Genomic DNA, 17,427 nt, shown 5'->3' with positions numbered 1-17,427 from the left:
AGCCCTTTAAATTTACATAAGTACTTTAAGTAGCTCCTAAAACCACTAGGTGGTTGTTTGAGGTAAATGGATTGAATGAAGCTCTGCTGTTTATCACAAGGACATATGACAAAACAAATATGAAAAAGGGAGAATGATCAAAAAACAAATCAAATTACAGGCACTTGTCTGAACACTAGGTGACCACCAACCCCTCCTCATATTCAAGAAGCTACCTTCCAATTATCCAATTTGACACCAGAAATTGTTCAAAAGACTGTCATTCAAAGAGTGTTGAAAGTGGATATTTTTAAAAGAGAGCAAACCAATGAAAGTCTTTCTTAAGATCTGTGTCACACAGAGGGTCTGTCCCCTGTAATTCCTAGGTGGCTCCTTTTTCCTCCTATTGGGAGGGGGGGGAGGAGAAAGAAATGGCTATCCTTAATTGTAGCTTTGTTTGATTTATTAAATTCAGAATCATTATCTAAAATGGGGGTAATCTCATTAGAACTTAGACTGCTCTATTATTTCTTGGGATGGGGTTAATTTCATATTTGCAGAGTCATAAAGTAAAGAGTCCAAAATCCAATTACAAAGGCTTAATTTCATAGCAACTAACGAGAAACATTTCTATCATAAAGGAAAATAAATACTGTGCGACTTCGGGAAATGGTTTGTCAGGAACTGGGGGCCGAGGAGGAGGGTCTCCATTACTGTCATTCAACTTTGCATGATAATGCATCACCAAGGCTTGTAAGTCTGTGGAAGGGAGTAAATTTAATCAGCTGAAGTCAAAGTAATCAGGCTAGGGTTGACACATTTCAAGAAAGGTCAACTTTAAGCACATTTTCTCCTCCTTAACTCAGTTACCATGTCATCGTCTCTGAGTTAGTATTCCTCCAGCTTGAATCTATAAAATGGATGTCTGCTGCAAAGCGCTAACTATGTTAGGACTAACAGGATTTATTTCACATTCTATTATGTGTTATTCCTCATAATTTTCCATGTGTCATGCTGGAAGACTCGTGAGGTAATGCGATTAAGCACAGAGTGAACAGCTAAATGTATATTAGCAAATCAATCTGAATTTGTGCATAACCCAATCACAGTCCCACTGGCAGTGGAGAGGAAATTCATTTGCTTACATTATTCTTTAACTCAATTATCATTTGCCAGGATTAGGTGGTGAAGTCACATGTGCTTGTGCATTGATATGGAAGCAGCACTGGATTTTAGAAACAACTGCCTGAAGTTGGGTGTTTCTGGAGGAATTCTCTCCTCCAAAGCATTTGGCTAACTGCCTCAGGGAAGGGGAGTAAGAGTCACACCTGGATATAAATGCATGTCAGAGATGGCAAAACTTTGGTGGTGGGGGGGGGCAGAGGATACCTTTGAGGTCACCCCATTCCATCATTTCCCCCTCATCCTATATCTGACTTACTTTGCAGGCACAGTGCTTTGGGCAGAGTCTACAGTCAACTTCTAATAATGGAGATCCAGCCAGAAAGAGCTAATTTAACATCTTTGTTTCTAAAGTTCCTACAGATTCCCAAGATACTTAGAACAAATGCAGATATAGATATCAGACTCCAGCAAACACTGGAGAGTCACTCCCATGACTCAGTGGGGGACAAGTCAAGAACAACCCCATGTCTCCCCAACACCCACTGGAAGAACAATGTGTCAATAGACCTGGTCCCAGGAGAGCCCTAGCAGCTCCAGGAGCCACCCCCTAACCACTCAACAGTGACTTGGCAGCCAGGGAGAAGATGGTACATTGAACATAAGGTATGACTTTGTTAAATAAGTTTACACAGTGTTAATCCCTTGATAGTGTGGTTCTGAAATGATATTGAATCTGTAAAACACCATGAAGACTTTACATTGCTAATTCTAGAAATTCAGTCTTATTACCCAGGGCAGACACTCCAATAAGGTGCCTCTGGGCTTCAGAGGAAATAAGATGAACTTTTCATGAGCAAAGCAGAGTACTCTATAGCAGACACAGAAACATTTGTTCTCTCCAAGCAAAGTAAAGCCAAAACTTTCCTCTCTGTGGATCTGTTTGACTTTCAATATGAAAATATCAGAAATATCTGGGGACTCCAATTACTCATCCACTAGGAAACCAAAGTCCTGACTACTTTGGTTATGCCTTCTCTATTGCTTATCAGAATGAGGCTCATGTGAATCAGGCTGAAGATAGACATGTGAGAAAAAATGTAATAAAAAGCAGGCTAAAGAGGAAGATCCCTAGATTTAAGTCATTATTCTTAAATTCAAGTTCAACTCACAATTGATATATTAGATACTTTCTGGACATAGCCATGCTGGAACATTGAGATAGGACCACATGAAGCTAAAGTCTTTCTGGGCTGTAAATTGCCTTTAATTCTTAATATCTCTCTCCCTTACTCTCTCCTATATGATCCTCTCAGTCCCTTTACCTCACATAATCAAGAGACTCTAGTATCTTTCAAAAGACAGTTAACTTTTTGTTTCATATAAGTCTAGTTTTATTTCGTGTAAAACTGATTTCTTTGGCTCTATAACTAAATCACTGTTTTGAGTCTTGTCATCTGTGAAATGCATAGTAATTATGGTCATCATGTCACTTTTGGATAGGCTTCTTATGATGACTCAACCATGCCAAGCATGTAAGCTCAGGCCATGTGATGATGAGAACATAAGTGTCTGAGAATCACATGACAGTGACTGGCTTTGCAGAGAATAAGTAGGTAAAAGAAACTAAGAACAATTCTCTAAATGTTAAAATGATGTAGTATAGAAATAGTCATGGCTGAGTAAGCCTGATGGTTTAATTTTGGAAGTCAGACAAACTCTATTTTTTAAAATTCACCAATGACCATGACTGAAACATGAGCGTGTGTTTTGCATGGGGTTGTGTTGCACATATAGATGAGAGGTCCCCAAGTCAGCTCCCTGGGAGATACTTGCATTTACATATGCTCTTCTCTTAAACAGAATATGACCCCCAAAAAAGGAAATTTTTAAAAATGTGTAAGGCCACAAAGACAAAAGGAATGGAAAAGCAAGAACAATAAAATTGTAAGGCAGAAGGGACGGTGGTGATGACATTTGTTATCATTTTAACCATGTTAAGATTATTTGACACAGTTAACAATATTACATTAACATTATTATATTAACAATATTACAAAAACAAAAACCTATACTCATCTTTGTTTCCCGAAGGTAACACCCTGATTTTACTCCTCCCGCTATGTCCTCTGTGGCCATGTCTCTGCCTGCCCCTTACATCCTCTTCCTAGCTCAAATACCCTCCTCTGAGAACCTTCCTCAACAAGCACAGCAGGACTGGTCTCTCCTACTCCTCTGCTCCCAAGGCAGCCTGCACTCAGGACCTTCCAGGGCATTACCACACTGTATTGCAATTATTGCTCACTTCTTATGAGCTCTAGTCTATGAGCTCCCAGATGGCTATGTGTCCCAGGCACTCGGCATCAGGATGCTAGTGGGTACACACTCACTAAATGTTGGTCAAGTAAACAAGGCAGCTGCTTTGTCACTGCTGATTCATACTCCATGTCCACACTTTATAGTGTTGCTGTGAAGTGGCTGCCCAGCCAAATTACATTTGCCAGCACTCTTTGTATCCAAATGAGTTGTGCCCGAAGAAAGCTGGACAGAAGTTAACGTGTGCTAGTTCCAGGCCTGCAAACCACCTAGTGCAATTCTCCATGCTCCTTTCTTTGTCTGCTAGCTGGATGAGATGCCCAGGTAACAGCTGTCCCTGAAGAGCAACCCCCTCCCCATATCACTGATTGGACAATACATAGGAAAGAAACTCCCAGTGTATCAGGCTACTAAGGATGTGGGATTTCTTCGTGACAGCAGCTAGCACTACCCTACCTGGACGACGCAGTGGCTGAGTGAACACTTGTGCAAATGTCGATCATCTATTACCTGTCCATGGGAAAGCCCATCATAAAGGAAGACCTGATATCACCTGTAGAAGGTCCAGTTTCAACTGCAGCTCCCCTTGAGTGGACGAGCACAGAGCGCCCACAATGATGCTCATGTACTCCTCCGCATTGATGAGTGAGAGTTGCTCTAAGATGCTGAGTGAGGCTTCCCGGTACCACCCATCATCCAGGAAGATCTTGATGAAGGGCACCATGCCGTGGTCTTTCAGGACAACTGTGGACCAGACAGACAGTGTGGGGCTAGAGCAATGGGGCTTCAGCACCTTAGCTTTAATGACAAGAAAACTTTCTCTTACAACATCCAGGTTTGTTTTGCTCCCTTTATATGTGTCCTCTGCCCATTAGAAACTCTTTTTCCCCCCAAAATCGATACCCACTGCTAAAATGAGAAGGGGAAAAGAGAAGCTGAAGCAATTTAAAAAAAAAAAAAAGCAAGGAATAAAACCTTTTTTTTTTTATTCAATGAAAATTCTGGTTTTGAAAGTTTTTTTCAAAAACTTTTCCAGTGAATTTTTTTTAGAAACCTAGTTACTACAAACTTTAACTATACAATACCTCTGTCTTTTATTGCTACTTAATACTCTAATCCAGGGTCAATAGCAGTTATCTCTCTTCTCTGTCAAAATTTTTACTGAAAACAAACCAGAATTGAAGTTACGAACATTTAATTCTGAGCTAGTTTCCTGGAGTGGGGGGATTAAAGAACTTTGACTACTGGTATGCTTTTGTTTAAAAATAATCCTAAGAATGTCTTCTTCAGGATTGATATTTGGTGTGATCATGTGTAGAATAAGAACTAGGAAGTAGCTGAGTCATTCGAGTGGCATGATGTGGATGTGAGCTGGTTAATTGAGACAGGACTTCTACAATTATGGCTCAGGCACCCCTATACCTTGGAAGCCTGTTGTAAAGCACACTCCTGGGGTACTTGGGTGGCCCAGTTAAGCATCCAACTCTTGATCTCATAAACTTGAGTTCAAGCCCTGAACTGAGCTCAATGCTGGGTGTGGAGTCCACTTAAAAAAAAAAAAAAGAAAAAAGTAGATTCCTGAGGTCTACTTTGACCTGCTACTCTGAGAGTAAATCTCTGAGAGTGAGCCTAGGAATATGCATTTTAACCAGTACCTCCAGGGAATCTTTTATAGTTTAACATCAGAGACTCTCTGCATATGAAATAATCATTCACACTAGGTTTCATTGATCTATGAGGGGCTCAGATAAAGACACTCCAAATCACCAAACCCACTGATATCATTTTGTTGATATATCTGCTTCATAACAAAATATATACACATGCATAGTTAATGCACCTATTTTTTTAAAGCATGGAAATCACATGATCTTTGGAAGCTAAAGATGTTTTGGATGGATGGAGCTCCTAAGTTCATCATGGGCTGAAATGGAAGCCTTTGAAAAATAATTCATTTTGGGGGTGTCTGGATGGCTCAGTCAGTTAAGCATCTGCCTTTGGCTCAGGTCATGATCCCAGGGTCCTGGATCAAGCCCTGCATCAGGCTCCCTGCTCAGCAGAAAGCCTGCTTCTCCCTCTCCCTCTGCCTGTTGCTCCCCCTGCTTGTGTGCTCTCTCTCTGTATGTCAAATAAATAAAATCCTTTTTTAAAAAATGGTTAGTTTTTTTACCTATACTTTATAATTCAGATTTTTTTAAAAGCACTTTCATCAGTGCTGAGGATGTTAATAGATTTTTACTTAGGGTGGTGGGAATACTCTGTGGTCTTATAAATTTAGAATATCTCCTTAGGATACCTCTATCCAAACCCCACTTAGTAACCTTAAAAGTAAAAGCTGTCAACCAAGATGTCTACAAATCTAATGATGATCAATGGACATCAACCAGCAAATGGATATTAGCCACAGCTTCAGTGTAGGTTATTCCTTGGGTATAACCTCAGAACAGTGACAAAAATCACCGAAGATAGCTAATGTTTTGCCAAGCAGTGACAAGATGAGTTTGGTACCATCCTTACCTGCATTCCGTACTGAGCCTCTCAGAAGCATGACCACAGTTCTCAGCATCACACATGTCAGTTCTCTCTCTGTATCCTGAACACCAAGCATGGACTCTTTGTTTCCTGCTGTGTTTAAGAAGCAACAAATAAAATCTTAAGTACATATGATATGACCCCAAATCTCTGATTCCATTAGCTTTTTATACTCTTAAGGGAATGAAAACATAATGCTTCTATTATAAGGGAATGTTCATCGCAGTTCATGAGAAGTTACCCGACAACTCCTCATAGCCATGGATCTCCAACTTAAGCACATCAAAACCCCCTGGAGGTCTTGCTAAAATCCAGCTGGAATTCCCCCTCAGAGTTTCTAGCTTAAGAGATCTTAAGTGGGACTCTATAACTGCAATTTTTTAAAGTTCTCAGATGATGCTTATGGACCTGGTGTGAGGACCACTCTTTGAGAACCACTACTCTAAATAATGTCCAAAACCCATGTCTTTGACTTTCCTTTGAACAGTTTTATATTTTGCCATTCATTCCTGGGAGGGAGGACTGCCAGCTCACACCTGAGGTGTGGAGAGGCCTGACAGATTCTGGAGTGGATGGGTGTTTCCATTAGATTCATGAGGGCAAGCCAGGCCTATGTGTTCACTATTGAATCTCAAGTGCCAGAAAAGTGCCTGACACAAGAGGGAAGCTCAATACCCATTTGGGGGAATGAATGAATGAATGAATGAATGAATGAAGACTTTATTAACCAGGAGACAAGTATCTAAGAAGAATAAGAAACAATAGAAACTCTAGACACTAGACACTGTAACAACAGAAACACAAATAGTATTATCACACTATAACAATATCACAAAGTAGGACAGGATGTGTGAGCTCACAAGAAAGTTCAGGTTCTTCTGGGAATGGTCATAGGTTTGGGGATTGGATTTAAAAGCAAATTCAATATCAGGATGCTGAGAAGCAATACACAGAAAGGTAACACAGAAACTTTAAACAAAAAGACTGTGAAAAGGGCATCAGAAAAGAGCACATGATAAAATACTCTCCAAGGCCCAGCTCACAGGCCCAGATATGTAAAGATGGGAGCGCCCCATCCTCAATCTTGACTCTGTTTGCAAACACTCCCAGGATATGTGAGTCCTTCCTGGCCTCCTGAAAGTGTCTGTCTGTCTCAGTTCCCCATGTGCTACCACAGAAGCTACAGGGGAGAAGACAGCTAATGTTTCTTGAGCACCTATGATGCAAAGAGACCCTCTCAGTACTTCCTCACTTAATGCTGACCACATCCTTATGTGGTAGACATTCTTGCACCCATTTAACAGAGGAGGAAACCAGCTCAGAGAGGTTAAGTAACTTGCTCAGGATCATTCAGCTCATAACTAACATAACCAGGATACCCAACTAGGGCTGCCTGGCCCCCAGGCCCACAGTCTCTCCCCACAGCTTCTTCCCCTGAAATAGGCCCAGGGAACAGACAGACTGCTGACTTTGGCTTGAGTCTGAAGTTCAATTCCAAAAGCAGCCAATGGCTAGGGAGCCCTTAGCCCCTTCCAGCCGGTGCAGCAGCAGAAGTAAAGGCCAAAAAGGTGGGGAGATATAAGTGGCTAAATTCAGGGCCCTACTGTGTCTTCTCCAGGCTGAAATCCCAGACAGGCAGGTGTAGACAGATGGAAGGAAAGCCAGGAAGAACTGGGAAAGATTTCACAGTTCCTGGCTCCTATTTGCAGGTTGGTGGAGGTGGGGGTTGTGGACAAACCACACAGCAGGATATGTGTTTGGGGTGTGGTGAAGCAGTGAAAGAGCCCTGGACAGAAGAGAGCCTGAAGCCCTGCGGGGGGGAACAGAGGTCGCTGAGGTAGAGAGCTCAGGACCCAGGTGGGAGTGAGGGGACATTGCCAAAGAGCCACAGGTGCAGAGCCCAGCAGGGCACACAAAAGTGGGACAAGATTTGGAGGGCAGAGTGGATGGCAGGGGTCGATGCTCCAAGAGGAAGACCCTGGGGCCTGAGAGCACCAGGAGGCCCTATACCAGCTGACACCACCCACCAAACCCCAAACACACATAGACACATGCGCGCTTGTCCCTCGCCCTCTGCCCTGCCAGAGCCCCAGGACTCTGAGCATCCTGGCTCCCCTGACGTCTCCATCTCCACACTCAGACACTACCTAGTGCAGGAGATATCTGTAAGCTAAGAATTCATCAGGCCTGAGTAGCCACATCAAAGTCATACCCATCCCTCTGGCCTCTTCATGGGGAAGGTCAGTCCAGTTACAGGAACTAGAGAGGCTGGCTGCTGACTCTGTGAAGCCACACACCCTGAGATACCTTCTCCAACCCTCATGGTGCCAGGTGACAAGAGCATGCTCACTCTGTTACATTAATGAGTAGCACAGTGGCACGCAGAGCTCCCCCCCCCACTTCAGTCTGCTCCCCCTACCCCACCCGACACTCCTGGGAGGCACCTGACTTCCTCAGGATCTTGGCCCGCTTCCGCAGTTGGGCCAGCAGCAGGCCCAGGAGACCCGAGTCCCGAAAGATGTCAGTGAAGAGCAGGTCCCTGCTGGCTATCCTGAGGACACTCTGCAGGGCCACAAGGGTGCAGGGTGATTCAGGGCTCTCCTTGATTAGGCACTGCACCTTCCGCAGGATCTCGTGGGGCACATAATGCAGCTCGAACACCAGAGCCTCCAGCAGCTGGAAGAAGTACTTCTGCACTGGGGCTGGCTTCCGGGGCACAATCTCCACGAACTGTGAGATGGGCTGCAGCGTCCACTCCAGCAGGAAGAAGTTGCGGGCGTTCCAGGACCACATGGTCCTGATGGCTGACAGGACTTTGGTGCAGAGGGCAGGGCTGCTGGCTTTGTGGAAAACGTTCTGTAGGACTTGGAAGGCCTGGAGATTCTTAACAGTCACTCCTGAAGATGGAAGAAGGAATAATCCTGCAGGTCATTTCTCCAGCCTATGCCTGGAAACCCATCCTTGCATCACCATTAGGAAATACCACTCCTAGTGTCTATTTCTAGCTCCCATGGGTAAATGTCTATCAGAAGTCCAGAAAAGCCAGCTGCCCAGAGTGTGAGTGCATTGTCCAAGATGCGGTGGCTCACTGAGCACTGGAAATGTGGCCACCCTGGGAACTGGGAAGTTCCCTGAGCATAAGAATGGATGTGGGATTTCTAAGACATAGCGAAAAGAAAAGAAGGCCCGAAAATGCCATTAACAATGATTTTTATTGACCACATGTTGAAATGGTAATATTTTGGATATATTCAGTTAAATAAATAAAACATTATGAAAAATAACCTGTTTCTTCTCATTTTTGTAAAATATGGCTACTAAACCATTTAAAATTATGTGATATGTCTCGCATTATATTTCCTTTGGGCAGTGTTGGGTTGGAGGGTTGGTTTTAATCAATTAAAATCAAATGATGGGAAAGATGACTAAGCAAAGTCAGTTTCATTTTTAGCCAAGCAATTAAACAGGGGCACCTTCCGAAGCCGTCCCCTCCTTTCTCTCCACCTCAAAGGTGAAGCCTCATTGTCTCTTGCCCGGGAGACACTCCATCAGAGAACTCCCTGTCTCCAGCCCTCTCTGCCTCAGCTCCCAGAGATGTTCCTGAAATTCTCCTCCGATCCAGACACGTCCCTGTGCACCTGCTGGAGTTCTGTGCCAAGACCCTTTCTAAACTGACCTGGCATCTTTGAAGCCTCCACACTCTGGCCCACTCCCGTCTCTGTGCCCATTTCCCCAGACTCACCTGGATGTTTGCGGTCACCACTTCTTTCCCCAGACTGTCCTTTCTGCCTTTGAACTTTATCCTCTTCCTTTCTACCTGGGCCACCCACTCTGAGCCTTGAAGCCCCCCCCTTGAATGGGGCCTTCTGGGCAGGGTTTCCTGACTATAACCCAGACAGACCCAACCCCACCTGCCTGGTGTCACCATTGTCCCTGATGCATGTATCAGCCAGTTTTGGATGAGATTATGGTTTGCTGTAAGTGTGACAGTCTCTACAGAGAAATTTTAGGGAGCAGATACCTGCCTGGTCACACTGGTACCTCCCAGGGGGAAGAATGACTGCTGCACAGAGTTATCAATCCAATAACCAACCAATCTCAAAGAACTGAGGAGGCCCCGAGGCTGAGCCTGGGGGCAGGGGGTGTTTGGGGGCCATTAGTCCTCATCTAATATATGAGGACGTGTTGCAGAGTAAATCACAACAGAAGTAGGGGTGGAGGTCAGCGTCTCCCTCCGTTACCTGAGAGGGCCCTTACCCTCATTAAGCAAACACCTCTGCCTCTAAGTCCCACCAAGGCATCTAAAAAAGCCTTAAAAGGAGAGAGTTAAAAGCGATAGGTAATCTCCACAAAGATATGACAGAATCACTGACTGTTGCCAAGTGTTTGTTTCTTCACAAAGAGTCAGGGAAAGACCTGTGCAGCATTTGTCAGAGCACAGTGCCAGCCGTGCCGGCCCCTAGAGACATAAGATGACCCACCAGAAGCCTCGTGGTGGAACTTGAAGCCTTCCAGCTGAGGGTACATGACACTGTCAAACACCTTCAGCTCTGACCTGCCACAGGTCGTCAGCCACACCAGCAGCTCGAGGAGCTCCTCCAGGTGGGGGTCCACTTCACTCTGCGTCAGCCCATCATACCTGTGGGGACAGACCAGGTCAGCCCCATGGACTTCTTGGATGGGGCAGCCATGTTTGCCTATGCCGCTCCTCCCAGGGATGCAGAGGCAAAGCCAGGCCCCCAAAGGTCTCCACCAATTCAGCACCAAAAGACAAGGGGAATGCCCTGGATAAAGGTCACTCTGCAAATGTCAGCCTTAGGTATAAGGACATGCAATCAGAATAGGGAGAAACCTGTGAACACCTATAGCATTTTGCTCATGGGAAGGCTGCTTTCTATGTCTGAACCCACTCCCAAAAGACATATACACCAACAGAGCAGAGGCAGCCCCAAAATGAGAGGTTTAATATTTCAAATGGGCAAACAAAACATCTAGGGAGGTAATCAAGCTTTATGAGACTTCCTTATGCTTATGTCAAGGTTGAGTATTATTTTCATTGTTAGCTGCTTATGTGTAGGTGGACTACCTTTCTCTTATTATGGAGGATGGTCTCTCTCTCTCTCTCTCTCTCTCTTTTTTTAAAGATTATTTATTTATTTATTCATGAGAGACACAGAGAGGGAAAGAGAGACAGAGACACAGGCAGAGGGAGAAGCAGGCTCCATGCAGGGAGCCTGATGCGGGACTTGATCCCTGGTCTCCAGGACCACACCCTGGTCTGAAGGCAGCGCTAAACCGCTGTGCCACCAGGGCTGCCCGGTCTTTCTCTCTCAAATATCATCCTAGCTTTGCCTTGTCAAGAGCAAAAGTGCTTGCAGCATGACTTCAGGTAAGGCAGAAAAAAAAAAAAAACACGCTGTGCTGAGATGAGTCCTTCCTGGGCACTCCCTGAAACAGGCTCATTTTCCCATCCTGGCTTCCACAAGATGTCTGGAGAAAACAAACCACCCATTTAACAAAGGAATGTTTAGGAACTGCTATGATGCAGACCTCTGTGGGAGCAGTAGCCAGTTGGCCATGATCCACAACAATGAAAAACCTAGTCACCCAACAGGAACGTTCATTCTTAGTGTCCCCTTGGAGGAAGACCCTCAAGATATTGTCATCTAATCACATCCTTTTGGGGCTTCAGCCCCCTCATCCAACTGACTCCTTTAGACTGGAAACCTGACTGCATTGACATCTGTGAAGCACAGTAGAAAGCCATACCCATGGATAAGAATGGCTTTTTATAATCACAGAGCAGAGAGCAAGGGAGTGCATGTGACCCTGCCCTTAAGCAGCTTCCCAAGAGCAATACAGAAGTTAGAACAATCAAGAAATGTCTTTGACTTCCACCTCTTCTCTTATCTAGTCCCTGGACCCGACCTGAAAATTATTTGGCAAGTCACAGTGGAGGAGATTAGTCCTGACCCAGGTCAATGGTATCTTCATTTGGGTTTCTCATAGTCAAGGATTTGAGAGAGAGAAGGTAGTTTATTTGGGAGTTGAACCAGAAACTACTGCAAGGGAAAGAACCTGATTATTATTATCAGGTAGGTGCCTTGTGGGCAGCTGGAGTGCAATGTTCCTGGGGACTCTGGAAGGCAGGGTAGAGGTATCCCACTCAAAGGGCAACTTTGCTGGGTATTTATCAGTCAACTCCTGCCAGTCTATGTTTGAGATCTGCTTCTGGGGGTTATCGACTCCTCAGCACTTCCAGCCCCCAACTGTATAGACAGAGCTCATTACAACAGTCCCAGAGAGCCCTCCAACACAGAGATGTGGGTTCTGATAGGTGGCTGGCAAGCCAGTGAGCATGCATGCAGTATACGCCACCAGATGAACTTGGTAATTCCTAAAGGAAGTGGCTCCCAACCTCTGATGCACCTTGAATTATTTTTGCAATAAAAGTCTCTCTGGCCATCCTCTATGGAAATTTGTGTTTCAGAAGACATCCAAAGAAGCCTCAATATCTTTCTCCAGAGCCCCCCCAGATGATACTGAGGACCCCAGATGCTACTTTGGCAGTTTCTCCTCCACCAAGGGCAACCACTTACCTAAGTAACACTTTGAGGATCAGAGGGTAGCCCTCCCCATTTTCAAACTCTAGGAACAGAGCCGAGGAGACAGGGTAGGAGTCCTTCACAAAGCCCAAGATGAGGTTCACTGCCTCGCTCACCTCGGGAGTGGGGAGGCTCTCTGCAAGCTTGGAGAGGTTCTGAACGGAGAGCTTGATACAATCCATGACTGCAGGAGGAAAACAACCCTGTTGAGTTTGGACACTGTAGCTTTTCTGTCACGGTCATCCCCTCCCCGCCCTCCTTTAAACTGTGTATATCAAGATGTAAAATAAGAATTCATTTGAAATACTTTTCTGCTGGGTTTTGAATCAAGAAGACTTCTCCATAGGAAGTGCCCTCCAAAGAGCCACATTCCTCAGGCTCAGATGGAGAGTAGGTGAAACAGGAAGAGGAAGGAAGTGTCTTAGCCAGGTGCTCCTAATTCCCAGCATGCACAGGGGCATGAGGAGCAGGTCCATCACGTAGTGAGCTACACGATGCCCGAGGTGAGCACCAAGAAAAACCTTCTCAAAAGAGCAACACTGGACATGCACAGAGATAAGCCTGATAAAACGTTCAGGGAAGGACATGTGAGCATATAGGAAGGTGAGAGACCAGAAGATGGTGTGTTTCTACCACTAAAGTGCCCAGGGATTTGGCACCCAGAAGTGTGGGCCACAAGGGAGGAGGGGAAGGCAGGGCCAGCTCATATGTGGGCTTTCACCATGAAACTTGGTTACCCAGAGCTGTGAGTAGCCAAGGGAAGATCTGAGTCAGAAGAGAGGTGTCACTGGATTTGCATTTTGATGGATCACTGTTTTTAGGGAGAAGTCTCTCCTAAGTGCCAGAAAAGCCATGCCAGTGGATCAGGAAAAGTGCAACAAAGTAGCACATGCTCTATTCCTCAGCTTCAAGGCTTGAGATGCCCTCCAAAGTCTGCATGCCGGGCAGGTCAGTCCCAAGAGCTTCAGGCTTGGTGAGTAACCCCCAGGCCAGCCATTTCTTCCAAACCTTCTCTTCAGCCTATATGCCCATCAGAAACTACCCATTCCAAACCTAAGGGAGCCCTGGGCTCAAGTGCTCCAGGTGGCAGTCTCCCCACCAAGGTATGAATTTATTATTTTGGAAGCTAAGAATAAGGACACAGTGAGAGACCCCTGCCACCAATGCACGCAGCTTTTTCTCAGGGGTCCCTGACTCCAGCCTCTAGGGGTTACCTGGGCTGCTGAATATCTCAGGCCCAGCTTAGCTCTGAGCCATTACCCCTGGGCCCCAGCCTCACCAGGAGCCTTGAGTCCCTAAACTGGGGCTGACATTTGGTCCTGGGCTCAATTACAATAGGGCAATGGGCTTGTTGAACTCTCTCAGCTACCACCAGTTGACACCCCCTGTTATAGGAGGCCCCAGAAAGAAGACAGGTCACAGGGCAAGGGTTCACTATCCCAATTTTACATGTAAAAGAACTGAGGCACACAGGCACTTAAGCACCCAACCAAGGTCACTCAGCTATGACAACAGGAGGACAGAGTTGGAGTTCATAGCCTGGCTGTCTGGTTCCAGAATCTATGGCCTTAACCCCTACGTAGGCTGCCTAGAGCAGAGCCAAAAGCACTGGATCCATTATCTCCAGGTTTAGAATGTGATTCTCCTGCTTGTGAGCTGGGGAGCTGGCAAGTTCCTCTGCCCTCAGACTCCGTTTTCCCCATTACAAAATGGCATTAATATCCATCTCAAAGAGATAGATGAGATAATATACAAACAGGCCCAGCGCGGGGGGCTGTGTGGTAGCATGTGTGCAGTAAATGAGTTCCCCTTTCCATTCCTCCTCCAGTGGAGCACCAAAATAAATAATAAACGCACTGTTGTGAAGGAACCCAATAAAAGGGTCATCTACTGGGCATAGATGGGCATCCACAAAGACGCTATTTTTTCATCTTCTTTTGGTTCCAGGGTCTCATTCTAGAAAGTGGGCCCACATCCCAGTCCTGGTCTCCTGGGGTCATACCCTGCAGATACTGGATGATGCCAAGGTTCTGGGCTTTGGAGATTGCCCTCAACACACAGAAGGTGGGCTCCTTCCAAAAGCAGCAGCTGTGTTCCCGAAGACAGGTAGTGGCAATCACTAGAGATTGGAGTTCATTTCCTGATAGAAGTCTCTCCAGACCCTGAGACTCATTGCAAATGTTCAGCAACATCTGGAAAAAAAAAAAGAAAGAAAGAAAAGAAAAAAAGATGCCTAGTTAGGAAGCCTCCTTCCTATAGCAGATTTCTTTCCTACTTTTCCAGAGCTTTAAGGTATATGTCTCAGTACAAAGGATGGGTTGTATGGGTCACCCTCTGCCCCTAGAACAGCATAATCAGCAGTGCCACCTAGAAAAGGGTGACAGGACTTGGGCTAAAGTCTGCACTCCTACTCTTCTGTAAGCAGTCGTTACCCTTCCCAATTCAGAATAACAAAGAAGAGTTTGACTTAGAGATGTGTCCTTTTACATAGAAGCACAGAAAAAATGCCATCAAAAGTTAAAGTATTGAATTAAAGGACCCAATGCTATTTAAAGAGAGATGTGTTCTGGGCGCGTGGGTGGCTCAGTTGGTTATGTATCTGTCTTCAGCTCAGGTCATGATCTCGAGGTCCTAGGATCAAACCAGCACTGGGCTCTGTGCTCAACAGGGAGTCTGCTTCTCCCTCTCCCTCTGTCCCTCCCCTCACTCGTGCACTCTCTATCTCTCTTTCTCTCTCTCAAATAAGTAAATAAAATCTTAAAAAAAAAAAAAAAAGACATGTGTTCTCAGATCCCTGGTTGGCACTCAAACTCTACTTCTCATAAGATCATGAGCCTTATCCTATAACCTCCTCTCTGGGCCCCATGCCTCCTCCCAACCAGTCTCCCTGTGGCTGCCAGAGAAACTTCTGATACCATCCCACCACTTGGAGTAAATCCTGGCTCACAGAGTTCTGGGCAGACTAGCCCCACCTCTTCTCTCTGTCCTGTGATTTTGTGCGGCCCTCCCTTTGGCACTTGGTGGTCTAACTGATCTCCTAATCCGGCAAATATGAAGAGCTCCTTCCATCTGAATCCATTAGCCCCTTCTGAGCACAGTGTCAGAGTCGAAGCTGGACAGCCACAGAGCTGGGCTCCAAACCCCATCTGCTTGCTGGCCTGTCCCACAGGTGGATATTGACCCTTGGCTTAGACACCATTTCTGCTTCTCCTCCCCTCCCCCCTCACACCTCCACCACAACTTGCAGCTCTGGTTCAATGCCATTTCTTCTGGACTGCCTTCCTTTATGCTCGACTAGAAATCATGTCCCTTGTCCTATTTTTGCAGCACCTTTCACTTCCCCTCCAGAGCACTTTAAAAATTGGGACACTGCTCTTTAATTATGTGATTTTTCCCCCATTTGGCTTCCCCATCTTCCTGTCACTTTGAGAGATAGAGAGTACTATGCTTGCTGCTAGAACCATCGGTCTGGCACCACATAGAAGGATCTCCATATATTTTTGCAGAATGAAATAAGGAAAACCCTGAGGAACGCAGCCATGGCCTATTACTGCAGCTCACATTCTACCCATTCGTGAATAGAACTGTGAAAGCAGCGCTGCACTTGTTCTCTGCAGTACACACAAAAGTCACATGGAAAAAATTGGCCAAAGTGCCCAGGACTGCATCCCGGCCACCACTTAGAATATGATTTATAAATGATGATTAAGTTTCCAACAAATGCAGCTTAAGGGATAACCTACCATACGTGACCTTGTGAGATAACCTCTGATAATGATGATTCTGGCTGGAGAATGAATCTAGAATGGTTGCTAGGGGATCCCTGGGTGGCTCAGCGGTTTAACGCCTGCCTTCGGCCCAGAGCGTGATCCTGGAGTCCCGGGATCGAGTCCCACATCAGGTTCCCTGCATGGAGCCTGCTTCTCCCTCTGCCTCTGTCTCTGCCTCTGTGTGTGTGTGTCTCTCATGAATAAATAAATAAAATCTTTAAAAATAAATAAATAAAATAAAATGGGTGCTAATGTGAATGCTCATGTGCAGTGCACAAATGCATTTGGAAATTCGTAAAAGCTCTTAAGCACCTGCTCAGTAAGACGGTGCCCGCAGGCCCTGGCTGCAGAAAGATGAGTTGGGCACAAGACCCTCCCTACCCTCCCCTGACCAAGGTCTCCTCCAGAGAGACAGGAGAAATTTTCTGGAGAATGCAGCATCCAGGAAACTGAGAAAACAGAACTGGTCAGTAAGGGCACAGAGAAAGAGGAGAGAAGTTATGCTAAAAGTGGCTGCTGGTATTCAGAGAGGATAGGAAAGATGGGAAAGGACACCAAGAAATTGCATTTGATGTTTAGTAGCCTGAGATAGTTTCTGAAAGGCGGAGCCATCACAAAGTGGTCTTGGGAGCTAGGGTCCCAATCCCAACCTCCTGAACTTCAGTGACACTGGACCCACTTTTACTCATCATGTTGTAGTTGATGTGGAATTACAACTGTGAAATTGTAATGCTACACATGTTCTGGAATGGAAGAAAGGGCTTGGGGAGGTGACAGAGATGAGGCTGTGGCACAGATGGGTACAGGGAAGCACTTGGAAAATGCTGGCTACCCTTATACAAGTACAGTTAGTGGGCTTGTCCTCAGAGGAGGCAGAGGCCAGAGACAGGAGGCTGCACATGCTGAGGAGGGCAGGCAGGGCTCGGAAACACAGCATGGAGGGAGAAGAGCTGCCAGGGCCAAGTGGAGGAAGAAGAGGAGCAGCACACTTTTCTGGGGGAGAAGGAGGGGAATATTGATACAGGGAGACAATGAGATGGAGAGAGAAGAAAATGCATCCTCCAAATGCACAGGATTGCTGGCTTCTGCAGAACATAGGAACA

At 45.7% G+C, this 17,427-nt stretch overlaps 1 protein-coding gene across 4 annotated transcripts in view; it reads right to left on the bottom strand.

Moving 5' to 3' along the window:
- The window catches only part of WDFY4 (WDFY family member 4), a 286,883-nt gene that overhangs the window by 238,386 nt on the left and 31,070 nt on the right, over positions 1-17,427 (bottom strand). For 2 of the 4 annotated variants that reach the window (XR_011997478.1, XM_072739273.1), the window contains exons 6-11: positions 14,557-14,746; positions 12,549-12,738; positions 10,431-10,588; positions 8,394-8,846; positions 5,935-6,039; positions 3,971-4,161 (exon numbers count right to left, since the gene is read on the bottom strand). Coding sequence is in view for 3 of the 4 variants with exons in the window: in XM_072739273.1 (XP_072595374.1) it covers positions 3,971-4,161; positions 5,935-6,039; positions 8,394-8,846; positions 10,431-10,588; positions 12,549-12,738; positions 14,557-14,746 (1,287 nt within the window). In the remaining variant the exon portion in view is untranslated. Of the gene's footprint in view, positions 1-3,970; positions 4,162-5,934; positions 6,043-8,393; positions 8,847-10,430; positions 10,589-12,548; positions 12,739-14,556; positions 14,747-17,427 lie in introns of all 4 variants that reach the window. The other 2 variants (XM_025989725.2, XM_072739274.1) reach the window with 1 other exon arrangement.

The sequence above is a fragment of the Vulpes vulpes genome, chromosome 15, assembly GCF_048418805.1.
Source record: "Vulpes vulpes isolate BD-2025 chromosome 15, VulVul3, whole genome shotgun sequence".
In the NCBI taxonomy this organism is placed as follows: Eukaryota; Metazoa; Chordata; class Mammalia; order Carnivora; family Canidae; genus Vulpes; species Vulpes vulpes.
The sequence above is the reverse complement of the archived record's forward strand: the minus strand, read 5'-3'. Positions and strand labels throughout refer to the sequence as shown.